Source organism: Salmo salar, chromosome 21, assembly GCF_965601325.2.
Source record: "Salmo salar chromosome 21, fSalSal1, whole genome shotgun sequence".
Taxonomy (NCBI): Eukaryota; Metazoa; Chordata; class Actinopteri; order Salmoniformes; family Salmonidae; genus Salmo; species Salmo salar.
The window spans coordinates 58,070,904-58,090,000 of record NC_138311.1 but is presented as its reverse complement, the minus strand read 5'-3'; the positions used below and the strand labels follow the sequence as shown (position 1 = coordinate 58,090,000).

Sequence of the window (19,097 nt, the reverse complement as noted above, 5' to 3'; positions counted from 1 at the left end):
AGCGGTTAGAGGAGGAACGGGTAGCCTAGCGGTTAGAGGAGGAACGGGTAGCCTAGCGGTTAGAGGAGGAACGGGTAGCCTAGCGGTTAGAGGAGGAACGGGTAGCCTAGCGGTTAGGGGAGGAACGGGTAGCCTAGCGGTTAGGGGAGGAACGGGTAGCCTAGCGGTTAGGCGAGGAACGGGTAGCCTAGCGGTTAGGCGAGGAACGCGTAGCCTAGCGGTTAGGCGAGGAACGGGTAGCCTAGCGGTTAGGCGAGGAACGCGTAGCCTAGCGGTTAGGCGAGGAACGGGTAGCCTAGCGGTTAGGCGAGGAACCGGTAGCCTAGCGGTTAGGCGAGGAACCGGTAGCCTAGCGGTTAGGGGAGGAACGGGTAGCCTAGCGGTTAGAGGAGGAACGGGTAGCCTAGCGGTTAGAGGAGGAACGCGTAGCCTAGCGGTTAGAGGAGGAACGGGTAGCCTAGCGGTTAGAGGAGGAACGGGTAGCCTAGCGGTTAGAGGAGGAACGGGTAGCCTAGCGGTTAGGGGAGGAACGGGTAGCCTAGCGGTTAGGGGAGGAACGGGTAGCCTAGCGGTTAGGGGAGGAACGGGTAGCCTAGCGGTTAGGGGAGGAACGGGTAGCCTAGCGGTTAGAGGAGGAACGGGTAGCCTAGCGGTTAGAGGAGGAACGGGTAGCCTAGCGGTTAGAGGAGGAACGGGTAGCCTAGCGGTTAGGGGAGGAACGGGTAGCCTAGCGGTTAGGGGAGGAACGGGTAGCCTAGCGGTTAGAGGAGGAACGGGTAGCCTAGCGGTTAGAGGAGGAACGGGTAGCCTAGCGGTTAGAGGAGGAACGGGTAGCCTAGCGGTTAGAGGAGGAACGGGTAGCCTAGCGGTTCTAGCGGTTAGAGGAGGAACGGGTAAGCCTAGCGGTTAGAGGAGGAACAGGTAGCCTAGCGGTTAGTGGAGGAACAGGTAGCCTAGCGGTTAGGCGAGGAACGGGTAGCCTAGCGGTTCTAGCGGTTAGGCGAGGAACGGGTAGCCTAGCGGTTCTAGCGGTTAGAGGAGGAACGGGTAGCCTAGCGGTTCTAGCGTTTAGAGGAGGAACAGGTAGCCTAGCGGTTAGTGGAGGAACAGGTAGCCTAGCGGTTAGTGGAGGAACAGGTAGCCTAGCGGTTCTAGCGGTTAGAGGAGGAACGGGTAGCCTAGCGGTTCTAGCGGTTAGAGGAGGAACAGGTAGCCTAGCGGTTCTAGCGGTTAGAGGAGGAACGGGTAGCCTAGCGGTTAGAGGAGGAACAGGTAGCCTAGCGGTTCTAGCGGTTAGAGGAGGAACAGGTAGCCTAGTGGTTAGTGGAGGAACAGGTAGCCTAGTCCTTGAGGAAGGTACTAATAAAGTATTGTTCTGGTTCAGATGCTGGAGATGTGGGTGAAGGAGGAGACTTCAGCCACCAGAACCTCCATCGTAGAGAAGTGGTCCAGACTTCAGGGACTGGACCAGCACACTGCCATGCTCAAATACATGAACATCATTAAGGAGTGGCCCGGATATGGGTCCACACTGTTCGACGTAGAGGTAACTACATGACAACACAGACTAGCGTCCTGTCCGGGGGGGGGGGGGTGGACATCAAGCTGCAAAGCACTGCGGTTGCAGGCGGTGCAGTTGCCGTACCAGGCGGTGATATAGCCCAACAGGATGCTCTCATATGTTCATTTCTGAAAGTTTTTGAGGGTCTTAAGGGGCCAAGCCGATGTTGCATGTTCTTCACCACACTGTCTGTGTGTGTGTGGACCATTTCAGATCGTCAGTGATGTGTACTTAAGCTTTTCACCTTCTCCACTGCGGATAGGGGTTTTACCTGAAATCCGGGATCAAATAGTGGGCTTTTGCACAGATGGGGCTCCATCTATGGAGGCACGGTGGACAGGCCTCTCAGTTATAAATGTGGCTCCCTCTGCCATGTGGACACATTCATACACCAAGAGCTTGATGGGTATCGAGGGGTGTGTGTTGGAAACATTTTACACATTGAAAGAGGAACTGTAATGGAAGGTACCGGGAGGGAAGGGAAGGTACCGGGAGGGAAGGGAAGGTACCGGGAGGGAATGGAAGGTACCGGGAGGGGAGGGAAGGTACCGGGAGGGAAGGGAAGGTACCGGGAGGGAAGGGAAGGTACCGGGAGGGAAGGTACCGGGAGGGAAGGGAAGGTACCGGGAGGGAAGGGAAGGTACCGGGAGGGAAGGGAAGGTACCGGGAGGGAAGGGAAGGTACCGCGAGGGAATGGGAAGGTACCGGGAGGGAATGGGAAGGGAAGGTACCGGGAGGGAATGGGAAGGTACCGGGAGGGAAGGGAAGGTACCGGGAGGGAAGGGAAGGTACCGGGAGGGAAGGGAAGGTACCGGGAGGGAAGGGAAGGGAAGGTACCGGGAGGGAAGGGAAGGTACCGGGAGGGAAGGGAAGGTACCGGGAGGGAAGGGAAGGGAAGGTACCGGGAGGGAAGGGAAGGTACCGGGAGGGAAGGGAAGGTACCGGGAGGGAAGGGAAGGTACCGGGAGGGAAGGAAGGTACCGGGAGGGAAGGGAAGGTACCGGGAGGGAAGGGAAGGTACCGGGAGGGAAGGGAAGGTACCGGGAGGGAAGGGAAGGTACCGGGAGGGAAGGGAAGGTACCGGAGGGAGGGAAGGGAAGGTACCGGGAGGGAAGGGAAGGTACCGGGAGGGAAGGGAAGGTACCGGGAGGGAAGGGAAGGTACCGCGAGGGAAGGGAAGGTACTGCGGAGAAGGGAAGGTACTGCGGAGAAGGGAAGGGAAGGTACCGGGAGGGAAGGGAAGGTACCGGGAGGGAAGGGAAGGTACCGGGAGGGAATGGAAGGTACCGGGAGGGAAGGGAAGGTACCGGGAGGGAAGGGAAGGTACCGCGAGGGAAGGGAAGGTACCGGGAGGGAAGGGAAGGTACCGGGAGGGAAGGGAAGGTACCGGGAGGGAAGGGAAGGAAATAGGTTGCTGGTTTCCATCGCCTGGCTTTGTAAATGTATTTGATCATACTTTGTATCTGACCTGCTGTATGTCTCTGTCTCCTCAGTGTAAAGAAGGAGGCTTTCCTCACGACCTGTGGCTGAGTGTGAGTGCAGAGAACATTTCAGTCTACAAGAGAGGAGAACCCAAACCTCTGGAGACATTCCCCTACGAACACATCATCTTCTTCGGAGCTCCCCAGGCCACTACTTATAAAATCACCGTGGACGACAGAGAGATGTTCTTTGAGACGCCTCTGGTACAGTATTACACCATAATACAACATTATAGAAGTACTAGCCTGGTCCCAGGTCTGTTTATAACACCAGATTATAAATGACCAGTAGCCTGGTCCCAGGTCTGTTTATAACACCAGATTATAAATGACCAGTAGGCTGGTCTGTTTATAACACCAGATTATAAATGACCAGTAGCCTGGTCTTTTTATAACACCAGATTATAAATGACCAGTAGCCTGGTCTGTTTATAACACCAGATTATAAATGACCAGTAGGCTGGTCTGTTTATAACACCAGATTATAAATGACCAGTAGCCTGGTCCCTGGTCTGTTTATAACACCAGATTATAAATGACCAGTAGCCTGGTCTGTTTATAACACCAGATTATAAATGACCAGTAGCCTGGTCTGTTTATAACACCAGATTATAAATGACCAGTAGGCTGGTCTGTTTATAACACCAGATTATAAATGACCAGTAGCCTGGTCCCTGGTCTGTTTATAACACCAGATTATAAATCACCAGTAGCCTGGTCTGTTTATAACACCAGATTATAAATGACCAGTAGGCTGGTCTGTTTATAACACCAGATTATAAATGACCAGTAGCCTGGTCTGTTTATAACACCAGATTATAAATGACCAGTAGCCTGGTCTGTTTATAACACCAGATTATAAATGACCAGTAGCCTGGTCTGTTTATAACACCAGATTATAAATGACCAGTAGGCTGGTCTGTTTATAACACCAGATTATAAATGACCAGTAGCCTGGTCCCTGGTCTGTTTATAACACCAGATTATAAATCACCAGTAGCCTGGTCTGTTTATAACACCAGATTATAAATGACCAGTAGGCTGGTCTGTTTATAACACCAGATTATAAATGACCAGTAGCCTGGTCTGTTTATAACACCAGATTATAAATGACCAGTAGCCTGGTCTGTTTATAACACCAGATTATAAATGACCAGTAGCCTGGTCTGTTTATAACACCAGATTATAAATGACCAGTAGCCTGGTCTGTTTATAACACCAGATTATAAATGACCAGTAGCCTGGTCTGTTTATAACACCAGATTATAAATGACCAGTAGCTTGGTCCCAGGTCTGTTTATAACACCAGATTATAAATGACCAGTAGCCTGGTCCCAGGTCTGTTTATGCTCATGCCAACTCTATTAGTGTCAACAGACATGTTTGGCATGACAATGAGTGACAGGGAATTGACATGATAGCACAAACAGACTGGACCCCAGGCTAGCCATTCAGATGTTAGGGGCCGCGTTAGGGTCCCCTGTAGCTCAGTTGGTAGAGCATGGTGTTTGACCTACTGCCTTCCCTGTAGCTCAGTTGGTAGAGCATGGTGTTTGACCTACTGCCTTCCCTGTAGCTCAGTTGGTAGAGCATGGTGTTTGACCTACTGCCTTCCCTGTAGCTCAGTTGGTAGAGCATGTTGTTTGACCTACTGCCTTCCCTGTAGCTCAGTTGGTAGAGCATGGTGTTTGACCTACTGCCTTCCCTGTAGCTCAGTTGGTAGAGCATGGTGTTTGACCTACTGCCTTCCCTGTAGCTCAGTTGGTAGAGCATGGTGTTTGACCTACTGCCTTCCCTGTAGCTCAGTTGGTAGAGCATGGTGTTTGACCTACTGCCTTCCCTGTAGCTCAGTTGGTAGAGCATGGTGTTTGACCTACTGCCTTCCCTGTAGCTCAGTTGGTAGAGCATGGTGTTTGACCTACTGCCTTCCCTGTAGCTCAGTTGGTAGAGCATGGTGTTTGACCTACTGCCTTCCCTGTAGCTCAGTTGGTAGAGCATGGTGTTTGACCTACTGCCTTCCCTGTAGCTCAGTTGGTAGAGCATGGTGTTTGACCTACTGCCTTCCCTGTAGCTCAGTTGGTAGAGCATGGTGTTTGACCTACTGCCTTCCCTGTAGCTCAGTTGGTAGAGCATGGTGTTTGACCTACTGCCTTCCCTGTAGCTCAGTTGGTAGAGCATGGTGTTTGACCTACTGCCTTCCCTGTAGCTCAGTTGGTAGAGCATGGTGTTTGCAACGCCAGGGTTGTGGGTTCGATTCCCATGGGGGACCAGTACGGGGGAGATTTTTTTAAATTAAATGTATGCATTCACTACTGTAAGTCGCTCTGGATAAGAGCGTCTGCTAAATGACTAAAATGTAATGATGCTTTTAAACAGGTGTCTGTTTAAAAGTGTGTATCGTTCATTAGGTTTCCCCCCCCCCCCCCCCCCCCCCCCCCCCCTGCTGTTAAAACTCTCGTCTGTTGTGTTTCAGGTTGGCGAGATCACTAAAATCATGAAAGCTTACATCAGCATGATAGTGAAGAAGAGATGCAGTGTCAGATCTGGGTCCAGCTACGGAACCAACTGGATCAGGTGAGAACTGCGACACAAGGCTAAAACTGCAAGGCTAACCAGCAGGGTACATGACAAGACAAGTTTCAAGACCTAAAAGTCCATGAAGACAGGACCTGTTCTCCTCAACTCAGATGTCCGAGGTCAGACTGCTGTTCGGCTACTCCAGAACTCGTCCGACTCCGCCGTCCCTCGGTGTGGGGTACGCCGAGCTAACATTCAAAACGTTTTACAACGTGTAACGCTAAAGGCTGGTATTGTGTTCCATTTCGTATTGCTATTCTATAGCTGTCGACAAGAGTGGATACCACCTTATCTTCTGCTATTATTTACATCCATTTATCACTAGTATGGACCAATCAAAATGTTCTGTCCTATTTTTATAATTGGCAAGTGTTATTATTATTATTATTATTATTATTATAATAACATATGTTAATGTATGGGCACCCAACTATACCGTTATATATTTACAATGAGAGGACGTTATTTGTCTAAAGTAGGTTTGAAAGACTTCTCCCTCAGGTTTTCTGAGCAATAAGAGTTGAATCCCAAAACCAATCACATAGCCAGGGAGTTAAACCTCTTTACATTACAATGCCTTAAATAAACAGGTTTCACTGCTTCCATCCATGTTGTTATTCTGCCCCAAGCCAGGGTTAATAGCTTGATGGTTATAACCAGTTATAATGCTAGTGGCAGAAGTTGCTATTCTATAGCCTGGTCCCAGATCTGTTTGTCCTTTTGCCTACTCTGATTATGAAGCTAAACATGTTTGAAATAACAATTCCATAAGAAGTTGGCAAACGAACAGATAAGCAGGCTGGTGCCTAAGCTAACCATTCTACCCAGTGCCTGAGAAGCAGGTTTTAACTCTGGTGAAATAACACTTGTATTTTATAAGTCAAATGTAACTAAAACAAACCAATACATAATCCATTACTACTATATTAAGGTTATTATTTATTTAAAATAAAGGCAGTGGTTAATATAGAGCATTATAGAGCACATCATTATAGAATTTAGTCTGAGGTATTTTGATTTGAAACCAGTTTTGTCCTTGTAATGAAATGTTTTGTGACTGAAACTGTTGAAAGAGAGCGTGACGTGTTGATGAAACGAACAGGAAGGTACTTCCTGGTAACTTCTGTTACTGAAGTATTGTTGGTCACAAGCTATAGAGCAGGGTTACCCATTTGGCAACCCAACTTTTACGAGCATATATACACTGAGGAGGGTCCATTATTTTTTTTTTTAATTGTTGGACACATGACTGTGAAAAACACAGGCAACTCGGCTCCAAATCATTAGAATTGTGGATATCTGTTCTAAAGTATTCCCACACCTGGACAAAACATTAAGAACACCTTTTCATATTGCATTTCACCCCCCCCCCCCCCCCTTTGCCTTTAGAACAGCCTCAATTTTGTCGGGGACATGGACTCTACAAGGTGTCGAAAGTATTTCACAGGGATGCTGGCCCCATGTTGACTCCTACGTCCTTCCACACTTGTATCACCTGGTCAGTCTGTCATGGAAAGACCAGGTGTTCATAATGTTTTGTAAACTCAGTGTATATATATATATATATATATATATATATATATATATATATATATGTAATTGTAAACAAATGTAAGCAAGGTTTGAAATTATTATATCTACAAAGTATTTAGAATTAATTATGTTCCAGCTCTCTGACCATCCATTCGCTCAAGAAACAATATCGTCCCGCGTCTGAACGTCGTCGATGATCCTTGCTATATTGTGTGTCGTCATGGGATATTTATTATGTGTTATTCTACTAGTCAGGAAGAGAGGGTCAGGAGGACTCGCCAAGCAAACACAGTGAGTCGCGTAGCGCTGCGCTAACAGACGAAGCCCTACAGGTGAGAGTAGATGGGAGGTGGCCTCCGACACCCAGCCTTGTAAGGTGAAAGCTAGTGACAGGAGGCTAAGATGGAGGCTATGTGGCGTTACAATGCACGTAGCCCTGGGCTGAGAACTGGAATAAACACCAACATCACATGCAGTAAAACCGGGCTATAGTGTGTTAACATTGTGATGATAACATTGTGATGATGATAACATTGTGATGATGATAACATTGTGATGATGATAACATAACATTGTGATGATGATAACATTGTGATGATAACATAACATTGTGGTGATGATAACATTGTGATGATAACATTGTGATGATGATAACATTGTGATGATGACATAACATTGTGATGATGATAACATTGTGATGATAACATAACATTGTGATGATGATAACATTGTGATGATGATAACATTGTGATGATGATAACATTGTGATGATAACATAACATTGTGATGATGATAACATTGTGATGACATAACATTGTGATGATGATAACATTGTGATGATGATAACATTGTGATGATGATAACATTGTGATGATGATAACATTGTGATGATGATAACATTGTGATGATGATAACATTGTGATGATGATAACATTGTGATGATGATAACATTGTGATGATAGCAGTGGTGTAATAACATGACATTGTGATGATTACATTGTGGTAACATGACTATATAGGGAATAGGGTGCCATTTCAGCTGCTGGTAGCCACACCTGTACCATTTTATCTTTTTTGCTTTAGTTTATTTAGTAAGTATTTTTTCTTAACCAACAATGCAGTTTTAAGACAAATAAGAGTCAAGTAAGCGTTCCACATTATGACAAATACAAATTTGATTTGCTCATGACTGTTCCCCTTTATAATTACTGTACTTTTCTGCTGGAGAGAGTTAAACAATCTGGTAAATATTTTTGTTGTAACTGGATTTACAAAATGCTTTAATAAATGACTATTTCATAACCTGTTTTGGTTTGTTGTCTGTACCTTGTGGGATTATATGCTGGTTTGTTAGTTGGAGGATTATTTGGATAACCTGTTTGGTGTCTGTATCTATGCTGATAACTGGAATTTCAAATGCTTATTATAATTACATGTACAGTAGTGGGGTACAGTACTAGGGTACAGTAGTGTGGTGGGGTACAGTAGTGGGGTAGAGTAGTAGGGTACAGTGGTGGGGTACAGTAGTGTGGTACAGTAGTGGGGTACAGTAGTGTGGTACAGTAGTGGGGTACAGTCGTGGGGTACAGTGGTGGGGTACAGTAGTAGGGTACAGTAGTGGGGTACAGTAGTGGGGTACAGTAGTGGGGTACAGTGGTAGGGTACAGTAGAGTACAGGTGTATGGTACAGTAGTGGGGTACAGTGGTGTGGTAGTCGTGGGGTACAGTAGTAGGGTACAGTGGTGGGGTACAGTGGTATGGTACAGTAGTAGGGTACAGTAGTGGGGTACAGTGGTGGGGTACAGTGGTGGGGTACAGTAGTAGGGTACAGTGGTGGGTTACAGTAGTGGGGTACAGTGGTAGGGTACAGTAGAGTACAGGTGTATGGTACAGTAGTGGGGTACAGTGGTGTGGTACGTCGTGGGGTACAGTAGTAGGGTACAGTGGTGGGGTACAGTGGTATGGTACAGTAGTAGGGTACAGTAGTGGGGTACAGTGGTGGGGTACAGTGGTGGGGTACAGTAGTAGGGTACAGTGGTAGGGTACAGTGGTGGGGTACAGTGGTAGGGTACAGTAGTGGGGTACAGTAGTGGGGTACAGTGGTGTGGTACAGTAGTAGGGTACAGTGGTGTGGTACAGTAGTAGGGTACAGTGGTGTGGTACAGTGGTGTGGTACAGTAGTGTGGTACAATAGTAGGGTACAGTGGTGTGGTACAGTGGTGTGGTACAGTAGTGTGGTACAGTGGTGGGGTACAGTAGTGGGGTACAGTGGTAAGGGTACAGTAGTAGGGTACAGTGGTGTGGTACAGTAGTAGGGTACAGTGGTGGGGTACAGTAGTAGGGTACATGTACAGTAGTAGGGTACAGTAGTAGGGTACATGTACAGTAGTAGGGTACAGTGGTAGGGTACAGTGGTGGGGTACAGTGGTGTGGTACAGTAGTAGGGTACAGTAGTAGGGTACATGTACAGTAGTAGGGTACAGTGGTAGGGTACAGTAGTGTGGTACAGTAGTAGGGTACAGTAGTAGGGTACATGTACAGTAGTAGGGTACAGTGGTAGGGTACAGTGGTGGGGTACAGTGGTGTGGTACAGTAGTAGGGTACAGTAGTAGGGTACAGTACTAGGGTACAGTACTAGGGTACAGTAGTAGGGTACAGTAGTAGGGTACAGTAGTAGGGTACAGTAGTAGGGTACAGTAGTGTGGTACAGTAGTGTGGTACAGTAGTAGGGTACAGTAGTAGGGTACAGTAGTAGGGTGCAGTAGTAGGGTGCAGTAGTAGGGTACAGTAGTAGGGTACAGTAGTAGGGTACATGTACAGTAGTAGGTACAGTAGTAGGGTACATGTACAGTAGTAGGGTACAGTGGTAGGGTACAGTGGTGGGGTACAGTGGTGTGGTACAGTAGTAGGGTACAGTAGTAGGGTACATGTACAGTAGTAGGGTACAGTGGTAGGGTACAGTAGTGTGGTACAGTAGAGTGGTACAGTAGTAGGGTACATGTACAGTAGTAGGGTACATGTACAGTAGTAGGGTACAGTGGTAGGGTACAGTGGTGGGGTACAGTGGTGTGGTACAGTAGTAGGGTACAGTGGTGGGGTACAGTAGTAGGGTACAGTACTAGGGTACAGTAGTAGGGTACAGTAGTAGGGTACAGTAGTGTGGTACAGTAGTAGGGTACAGTGGAGGGGTAGGGTACAGTAGTAGGGTACAGTAGTAGGGTACAGTAGTAGGGTGCAGTGGTAGGGTGCAGTAGTAGGGTACAGTAGTGGGGTACAGTAGTAGGGTACAGTAGTAGGGTACAGTAGTAGGGTACATGTACAGTAGTAGGGTACAGTAGTAGGGTACATGTACAGTAGTAGGGTACAGTGGTAGGGTACAGTGGTGGGGTACAGTGGTGTGGTACAGTAGTAGGGTACAGTAGTAGGGTACATGTACAGTAGTAGGGTACAGTGGTAGGGTACAGTAGTGTGGTACAGTAGTAGGGTACAGTAGTAGGGTACATGTACAGTAGTAGGGTACATGTACAGTAGTAGGGTACAGTGGTAGGGTACAGTGGTGGGGTACAGTGGTGTGGTACAGTAGTAGGGTACAGTAGTAGGGTACAGTAGTAGGGTACAGTACTAGGGTGCAGTAGTAGGGTACAGTAGTAGGGTACAGTAGTAGGGTACAGTAGTAGGGTACAGTAGTAGTGGTACAGTAGTAGTGGTACAGTAGTAGGGTACAGTAGTAGGGTGCAGTAGTAGGGTACAGTAGTAGGGTGCAGTAGTAGGGTGCAGTAGTAGGGTGCAGTAGTAGGGTACAGTAGTAGGGTACAGTAGTAGGGTACAGTAGTAGGGTACAGTAGTAGGGGCAGTGTAGGGTCAGTGTGGTCAGTGTGGGTACAGTAGTAGGGTACAGTAGTAGGGTGCAGTAGTAGGGTACAGTGTAGGGTCAGTGTGGGTACAGTAGTGTGGTACAGTAGTAGGGTACAGTAGTGGGTACATGTACAGTAGTAGGGTACAGTAGTAGGGTACAGTGTGGGTACAGTAGTAGGGTGCAGTAGTGGGTACGGGTGCAGTAGTGTGGTACAGTAGTAGGGTACAGTAGTAGGCAGTAGTGGGTCAGTAGTAGGGTACAGTAGTAGGGTCATGTACAGTAGTAGGGTCAGTAGTAGGGTCAGTAGTAGGGTGCAGTACAGTAGTAGGGTGCAGTAGTAGGGTACAGTAGTAGGGTGCAGTAGTAGGGTACAGTAGTAGGGTACAGTAGTGTGGTACAGTAGTAGGGTACAGTAGTAGGGTGCAGTAGTAGGGTACAGTAGTAGGGTGCAGTAGTAGGGTACAGTAATGTGGTACAGTAATGTGGTACAGTAGTGTGGTACAGTAGTAGGGTGCAGTAGTAGGGTACAGTAGTAGGGTACAGTAGTAGGGTACAGTAGTAGGGTACAGTAGTAGGGTGCAGTAGTAGGGTACAGTAGTAGGGTACAGTAGTGTGGTACAGTAGTGTGGTACAGTAGTGTGGTGCAGTAGTAGGGTGCAGTAGTAGGGTGCAGTAGTGTGGTACAGTAGTAGGGTACAGTAGTAGGGTACAGTAGTGTGGTACAGTAGTAGGGTACAGTAGTAGGGTGCAGTAGTAGGGTACAGTAGTAGGGTGCAGTAGTAGGGTGCAGTAGTAGGGTACAGTAGTAGGGTGCAGTAGTAGGGTACAGTAGTAGGGTACAGTAGTGTGGTACAGTAGTAGGGTACAGTAGTAGGGTGCAGTAGTAGGGTACAGTAGTAGGGTGCAGTAGTAGGGTACAGTAATGTGGTACAGTAATGTGGTACAGTAGTGTGGTACAGTAGTAGGGTGCAGTAGTAGGGTACAGTAGTAGGGTACAGTAGTAGGGTGCAGTAGTAGGGTGCAGTAGTAGGGTACAGTAGTAGGGTACAGTAGTGTGGTACAGTAATGTGGTACAGTAGTAGGGTACAGTAGTAGGGTGCAGTAGTAGGGTGCAGTAGTAGGGTGCAGTAGTAGGGTGCAGTAGTAGGGTACAGTAATGTGGTACAGTAGTAGGGTACAGTAGTAGGGTACAGTAGTAGGGTACAGTAGTAGGGTACAGTAGTGTGGTACAGTAGTGTGGTACAGTAGTAGGGTGCAGTAGTGTGGTGCAGTAGTAGGGTACAGTAGTAGGGTACAGTAGTGTGGTGCAGTAGTGTGGTGCAGTAGTAGGGTACAGTAGTAGGGTACAGTAGTGTGGTACAGTAGTAGGGTACAGTAGTAGGGTGCAGTAGTAGGGTGCAGTAGTAGGGTGCAGTAGTAGGGTACAGTAGTAGGGTGCAGTAGTAGGGTGCAGTAGTAGGGTGCAGTAGTAGGGTGCAGTAGTAGAGTACAGTAGTAGGGTACAGTAGTGTGGTACAGTAGTAGGGTACAGTAGTAGGGTACAGTAGTAGGGTACAGTAGTGTGGTACAGTAATGTGGTACAGTAGTAGGGTGCAGTAGTAGGGTACAGTAGTAGGGTACAGTAGTAGGGTGCAGTAGTAGGGTGCAGTAGTAGGGTACAGTAGTAGGGTACAGTAGTAGGGTGCAGTAGTAGGGTGCAGTAGTAGGGTACAGTAGTGTGGTGCAGTAGTAGGGTGCAGTAGTAGGGTGCAGCAGTAGGGTACAGTAGTGTGGTACAGTAGTAGGGTGCAGTAGTAGGGTGCAGTAGTGTGGTACAGTAGTAGGGTACAGTAGTAGGGTACAGTAGTAGGGTGCAGTAGTAGGGTACAGTAGTGTGGTACAGTAGTAGGGTACAGTAGTAGGGTGCAGTAGTAGGGTACAGTAGTGTGGTACAGTAGTAGGGTACAGTAGTAGGGTGCAGTAGTAGGGTGCAGTAGTAGGGTACAGTAGTAGGGTACAGTAGTAGGGTGCAGTAGTAGGGTACAGTAGTAGGGTGCAGTAGTAGGGTACAGTAGTAGGGTGCAGTAGTAGGGTGCAGTAGTAGGGTGCAGTAGTAGGGTGCAGTAGTAGGGTACAGTAGTAGGGTACAGTAATGTGGTGCAGTAGTAGGGTGCAGTAGTAGGGTGCAGTAGTAGGGTGCAGTAGTAGGGTACAGTAGTAGGGTACAGTAATGTGGTACAGTAGTAGGGTGCAGTAGTAGGGTGCAGTAGTAGGGTACAGTAGTAGGGTACAGTAGTAGGGTACAGTAGTAGGGTGCAGTAGTAGGGTGCAGTAGTAGGGTGCAGTAGTAGGGTACAGTAGTAGGGTGCAGTAGTGTGGTACAGTAGTAGGGTGCAGTAGTAGGGTGCAGTAGTAGGGTGCAGTAGTAGGGTACAGTAGTAGGGTGCAGTAGTAGGGTACAGTAGTAGGGTGCAGTAGTAGGGTGCAGTAGTAGGGTGCAGTAGTAGGGTACAGTAGTAGGGTGCAGTAGTAGGGTGCAGTAGTAGGGTGCAGTAGTAGGGTACAGTAGTAGGGTGCAGTAGTAGGGTGCAGTAGTGTGGTACAGTAGTAGGGTGCAGTAGTAGGGTGCAGTAGTAGGGTGCAGTAGTAGGGTGCAGTAGTGTGGTACAGTAGTAGGGTACAGTAGTAGGGTACAGTAGTAGGGTACAGTAGTAGGGTACAGTAATGTGGTACAGTAGTAGGGTACAGTAGTAGGGTACAGTAATGTGGTACAGTAGTAGGGTACAGTAGTAGGGTACAGTAGTAGGGTACAGTAATGTGGTACAGTAGTAGGGTACAGTAGTAGGGTACAGTAATGTGGTACAGTAGTAGGGTACAGTAGTAGGGTACAGTAATGTGGTACAGTAGTAGGGTACAGTAGTAGGGTACAGTAGTAGGGTGCAGTAGTAGGGTACAGTAGTAGGGTGCAGTAGTAGGGTACAGTAGTAGGGTACAGTAGTAGGGTACAGTAGTAGGGTGCAGTAGTAGGGTGCAGTAGTAGGGTACAGTAGTAGGGTGCAGTAGTAGGGTACAGTAGTGTGGTACAGTAGTAGGGTGCAGTAGTAGGGTGCAGTAGTAGGGTGCAGTAGTAGGGTACAGTAGTAGGGTGCAGTAGTAGGGTGCAGTAGTAGGGTGCAGTAGTAGGGTGCAGTAGTGTGGTGCAGTAGTAGGGTGCAGTAGTAGGGTGCAGTAGTAGGGTACAGTAGTAGGGTGCAGTAGTAGGGTGCAGTAGTAGGGTGCAGTAGTAGGGTGCAGTAGTAGGGTGCAGTAGTGTGGTGCAGTAGTAGGGTGCAGTAGTAGGGTACAGTAGTAGGGTGCAGTAGTAGGGTGCAGTAGTAGGGTACAGTAGTAGGGTGCAGTAGTAGGGTGCAGTAGTAGGGTGCAGTAGTGTGGTACAGTAGTAGGGTACAGTAGTATGACACAATCAGTTTCTTTGGAATAGAACAACAACAGCTTTGAAACATCTTTATAAAAAATCCTGCCTTTTAAAAAAAATGTAGCTTCTTGTTCGGACAAATAATGATAAATAAACGTTGCAAATAATGTTCCACTAAGAACCCCGTACGCCCCTCTGAACCCTCTCTGAACCCCGTACGTCTCTCTGAACCCCCCGTACGTCTCTCTGAACCCCCCGTATGCCTCTCTGAACCCCCGTACGCCTCTCTGAACCCCGTACGCCTCTGTTACCCCCTTACGCCTCTGTTACCCCCGTACGCCTCTCTGTTACCCCCGTACGCCTCTCTGTTACCCCCGTACGCCTCTCTGTTACCCCCGTACGCCTCTCTGTTACCCCCGTACGCCTCTCTGAACCCCGTACACCTCTCTGAACCCTCTCTGAACCCCCCGTACCCTTCTCTGAACCCCCCGTACCCTTCTCTGAACCCCCCGTACGCCTCTCTGAACCCCCCGTACCCCTCTCTGAACCCCCCGTACTCCTCTCTGAACCCCCCGTACCCCTCCCTGAACCACCCGTACCCCTCTCTGTTACCCCCCGTACGCCTCTCTGAACCCCGTACTCCTCTCTGTTACCCCCGTACTCCTCTCTGTTACCCCCGTACGCCTCTCTGAACCCCGTACTCCTCTCTGTTACCCCCGTACTCCTCTCTGTTACCCCCGTACGCCTCTCTGAACCCCCCGTACGCCTCTGTTACCCCCGTACGCCTCTCTGAACCCCCCGTACGCCTCTCTGAACCCCCGTACGCCTCTGTTACCCCGTACCCCTATCTGAACCCCGTACCCCTATCTGAACCCCGTACCCCTCTGTTACCCCCGTACGCCTCTCTGAACCCCGTACCCCTCTGTTACCCCCGTACGCCTCTCTGAACCCCGTACCCCTCTCTGTTACCCCCGTACGCCTCTCTGAACCCCGTACCCCTCTCTGTTACCCCCGTACGCCTCTCTGAACCCCGTACCCTCTCTGTTACCCCGTACTCCTATCTGAACCCCGTACCCCTCTCTGTTACCCCCGTACGCCTCTGAACCCCGTACGCCTCTGTTACCCCCGTACGCCTCTGAACCCCGTACGCCTCTGTTACCCCGTACCCCGTACGCCTCTGTTACCCCGTACCCCTCTCTGTTACCCCCGTACGCCTCTCTGAACCCCGTACCCTCTCTGTTACCCCGTACCCTCTCTGAACCCCGTACGCCTCTCTGAACCCCGTACCCTCTCTGTTACCCCGTACGCCTCTCTGAACCCCGTACCCTCTCTGTTACCCCGTACGCCTCTCTGAACGCCGTACGCCTCTCTGAACCCCCCGTACGCCTCTCTGAACCCCGTACCCTCTGTTACCCCGTACGCCTCTCTGAACCCCGTACCCTCTCTGTTACCCCGTACGCCTCTCTGAACCCCCCGTACGCCTCTCTGAACCCCGTACTCCACTCTGAACCCCGTACTCCTCTCTGAACCCCGTACTCCTATCTGAACCCCGTACTCCTATCTGAACCCCGTACACCTCTCTGTTACCCCCGTACAACTCTCTGATAACCACTTATCGCCTGCTGTAGCCTATGCATTTCAGGCAAGCAGCAACACAGCCCAAAAACAGTAAAAAACAGGCATTGGCCGTGGAAGAAACTTCAGTACACAAACTACTGTATCCATGACTATCTCGGTGCAGACTTCAGCTCTAGGTACATGGAAGCTAGTAAGATGCTAACAGCAAGCTACACAGACCAATGATGTATATCAAAAAACTGTTTTAAATGAGAAGTAGACATTATTCCAGGCCTTACCACATCCGGCTGTGATTTGGGAGTCCCATAGGGCGGCGCACAATTGGCCCCAGCGTCGTCTGGGTTTGGCCGTCATTGTAAATAAGAATTTGTTCTTTAACTGACTTGCCTGGTTAAATAAAAAGTTCAATAAATTGGAAGTATATTCACATGAGCACCACAATGCCTGCTCCACCCATGCTCTACCAAGGTTTTCCAACACACAGCTTTGACCTGCTACAGTAGCCATGTTGGTCTATGAATTATGTGTAGGCAGGTGGCTTATGATTCAAACCCACTCAAACAGCTTCATTCACACTCTTAGAGGTGGTGCTTCCACAATAATGTGATTTTGTACCACATTGATGACGTGGCAGTGTGGTAGGCACAGCTTGTCCCATGAATTAATCATCAAAATTCAGGATTAGCTGATAACTGCGAAACATTCTGGATAATATAGAGAACCTTGAACTATTTATTGATTAGCATTTTGATATGCTCAAAAAATGAAGAGATACATCGAAGTGAACAAGAGAAGACCTGCGCGAGCGAAACTGAAGGGAAGCCGCCGGCTTAAATTCAAAATGTAACATTGGAGGAGGTCTGCTGGAGCCAGTGTTACGTACGCAACACCCTGCTACAACTCAACTCCCCGTGGAGGTAAAGGACTGTAGGTGGAGGTATAGAGGTATGGGACTGTAGGTGGAGGTATAGAGGTAAGGGACTGTAGGTGGAGGTATAGAGGTATGGGACTGTAGGTGGAGGTATGGGACTGCAGGTGGAGGTATAGAGGTATGGGACTGCAGGTGGAGGTATAGAGGTATGGGACTGCAGGTGGAGGTATAGAGGTATGGGACTGCAGGTGGAGGTATAGAGGTATGGGACTGTAGGTGGAGGAATGGGACTGTAGGTGGAGGTACAGAGGTATGGGACTGTAGGTGGAGGTATAGAGGTATGGGACTGTAGGTGGAGGAATGGGACTGTAGTTGGAGGTATAGAGGTATGGGACTGTAGGAGGAGGTAAAGAGGTAAGGGACTGTAGGTGGAGGTATAGAGGTACGGGACTGCAGGTGGAGGTATAGAGGTATGGGACTGTAGGTGGAGGTAAAGAGGTATGGGACTGTAGGTGGAGGTATAGAGGTATGGGACTGTAGGTGGAGGAATGGGACTGTAGGTGGAGGTATAGAGGTATGGGACTGTAGGTGGAGGTAAAGAGGTAAGGGACTGTAGGTGGAGGTATAGAGGTGGGACTGTAGGTGGAGGAATGGGACTGTAGGTGGAGGTATAGAGGTATGGGACTGTAGGTGGAGGTATAGAGGTATGGGACTGTAGGTGGAGGAATGGGACTGCAGGTGGAGGTATGGGACTGTAGGCGGAGGTATAGAGGTATGGGACTGTAGGTGGAGGTATAGAGGTATGGGACTGTAGGTGGAGGTATAGAGGTATGGGACTGTAGGTGGAGGTATAGAGGTATGGGACTGTAGGTGGAGGTATAGAGGTATGGGACTGTAGGTGGAGGAATGGGACTGTAGGTGGAGGTACAGAGGTATGGGACTGTAGGTGGAGGTATAGAGGTATGGGACTGTAGGTGGAGGTATAGAGGTATGGGACTGTAGGTGGAAGAATGGGACTGTAGGTGGAGGAATGGGACTGTAGGTGGAGGTATAGAGGTATGGGACTGTAGGTGGAGGTATAGAGGTATGGGACTGTAGGTGGAGGTATAGAGGTATGGGACTGTAGGTGGAGGTATAGAGGTATGGGACTGTAGGTGGAGGTATAGAGGTATGGGACTGTAGGTGGAGGTATAGAGGTATGGGACTGTAGGTGGAGGTATAGAGGTATGGGACTGTAGGTGGAGGTAAAGAGGTAAGGGACTGTAGGTGGAGGTAAGGGTGGGACTGTAGGCGGAGGTATAGAGGTATGGGACTGTAGGTGGAGGTATGGGACTGTAGGTGGAGGTATAGAGGTATGGGACTGTAGGTGGAGGTATAGAGGTATGGGACTGTAGGTGGAGGTATAGAGGTATGGGACTGTAGGTGGAGGTATAGAGGTATGGGACTGTAGGTGGAGGTATAGAGGTATGGGACTGTAGGTGGAGGTATAGAGGTATGGGACTGTAGGTGGAGGTATAGAGGTATGGGACTGTAGGTGGAGGTATAGAGGTATGGGACTGTAGGTGGAGGTATAGAGGTATGGGACTGTAGGTGGAGGTATAGAGGTATGGGACTGCAGGTGGAGGTAAAGAGGTATGGGACTGTAGGTGGAGGTAAAGAGGTATGGGACTGTAGGTGGAGGTATAGAGGTAAGGGACTGTAGGTGGAGGAATGGGACTGTAGGCGGAGGTATAGAGGTAAGGGACTGTAGGTGGAGGTATAGAGGTATGGGACTGTAGGTGGAGGTATAGAGGTATGGGACTGTAGGTGGAGGTATAGAGGTATGGGACTGTAGGTGGAGGAATGGGACTGTAGGTGGAGGTATAGAGGTATGGGACTGTAGGTGGAGGTATAGAGGTATGGGACTGTAGGTGGAGGTATAGAGGTATGGGACTGTAGGTGGAGGTATATGGGACTGTAGGTGGAGGTATAGAGGTATGGGACTGTAGGCGGAGGTATAGAGGTATGGGACTGTAGGCGGAGGTATAGAGGTATGGGACTGTAGGTGGAGGTATAGAGGTATGGGACTGTAGGTGGAGGTATAGAGGTATGGGACTGTAGGTGGAGGTATAGAGGTATGGGACTGTAGGTGGAGGTATAGAGGTATGGGACTGTAGGTGGAGGTATAGAGGTATGGGACTGTAGGTGGAGGTATGGGTGGGACTGTAGGTGGAGGTATGGGAGGGCTGTAGGTGGAGGTAGGGTGG

General features: G+C 49.0%; 1 protein-coding gene across 1 annotated transcript in view; it reads left to right on the top strand.

The window, feature by feature from the left end:
• Positions 1 to 8,454, top strand: part of myo10l3 (myosin X, like 3) — a 188,515-nt gene extending 180,061 nt beyond the window's left edge. The window contains 3 exon segments of the mRNA XM_082967263.1: positions 1,385 to 1,546; positions 3,055 to 3,246; positions 5,516 to 8,454. Coding sequence (XP_082823389.1) covers positions 1,385 to 1,546; positions 3,055 to 3,246; positions 5,516 to 5,620 — 459 coding nt within the window. The 3' untranslated portion in view covers positions 5,621 to 8,454.
• Positions 8,455 to 19,097: the final 10,643 nt, after the last annotated feature.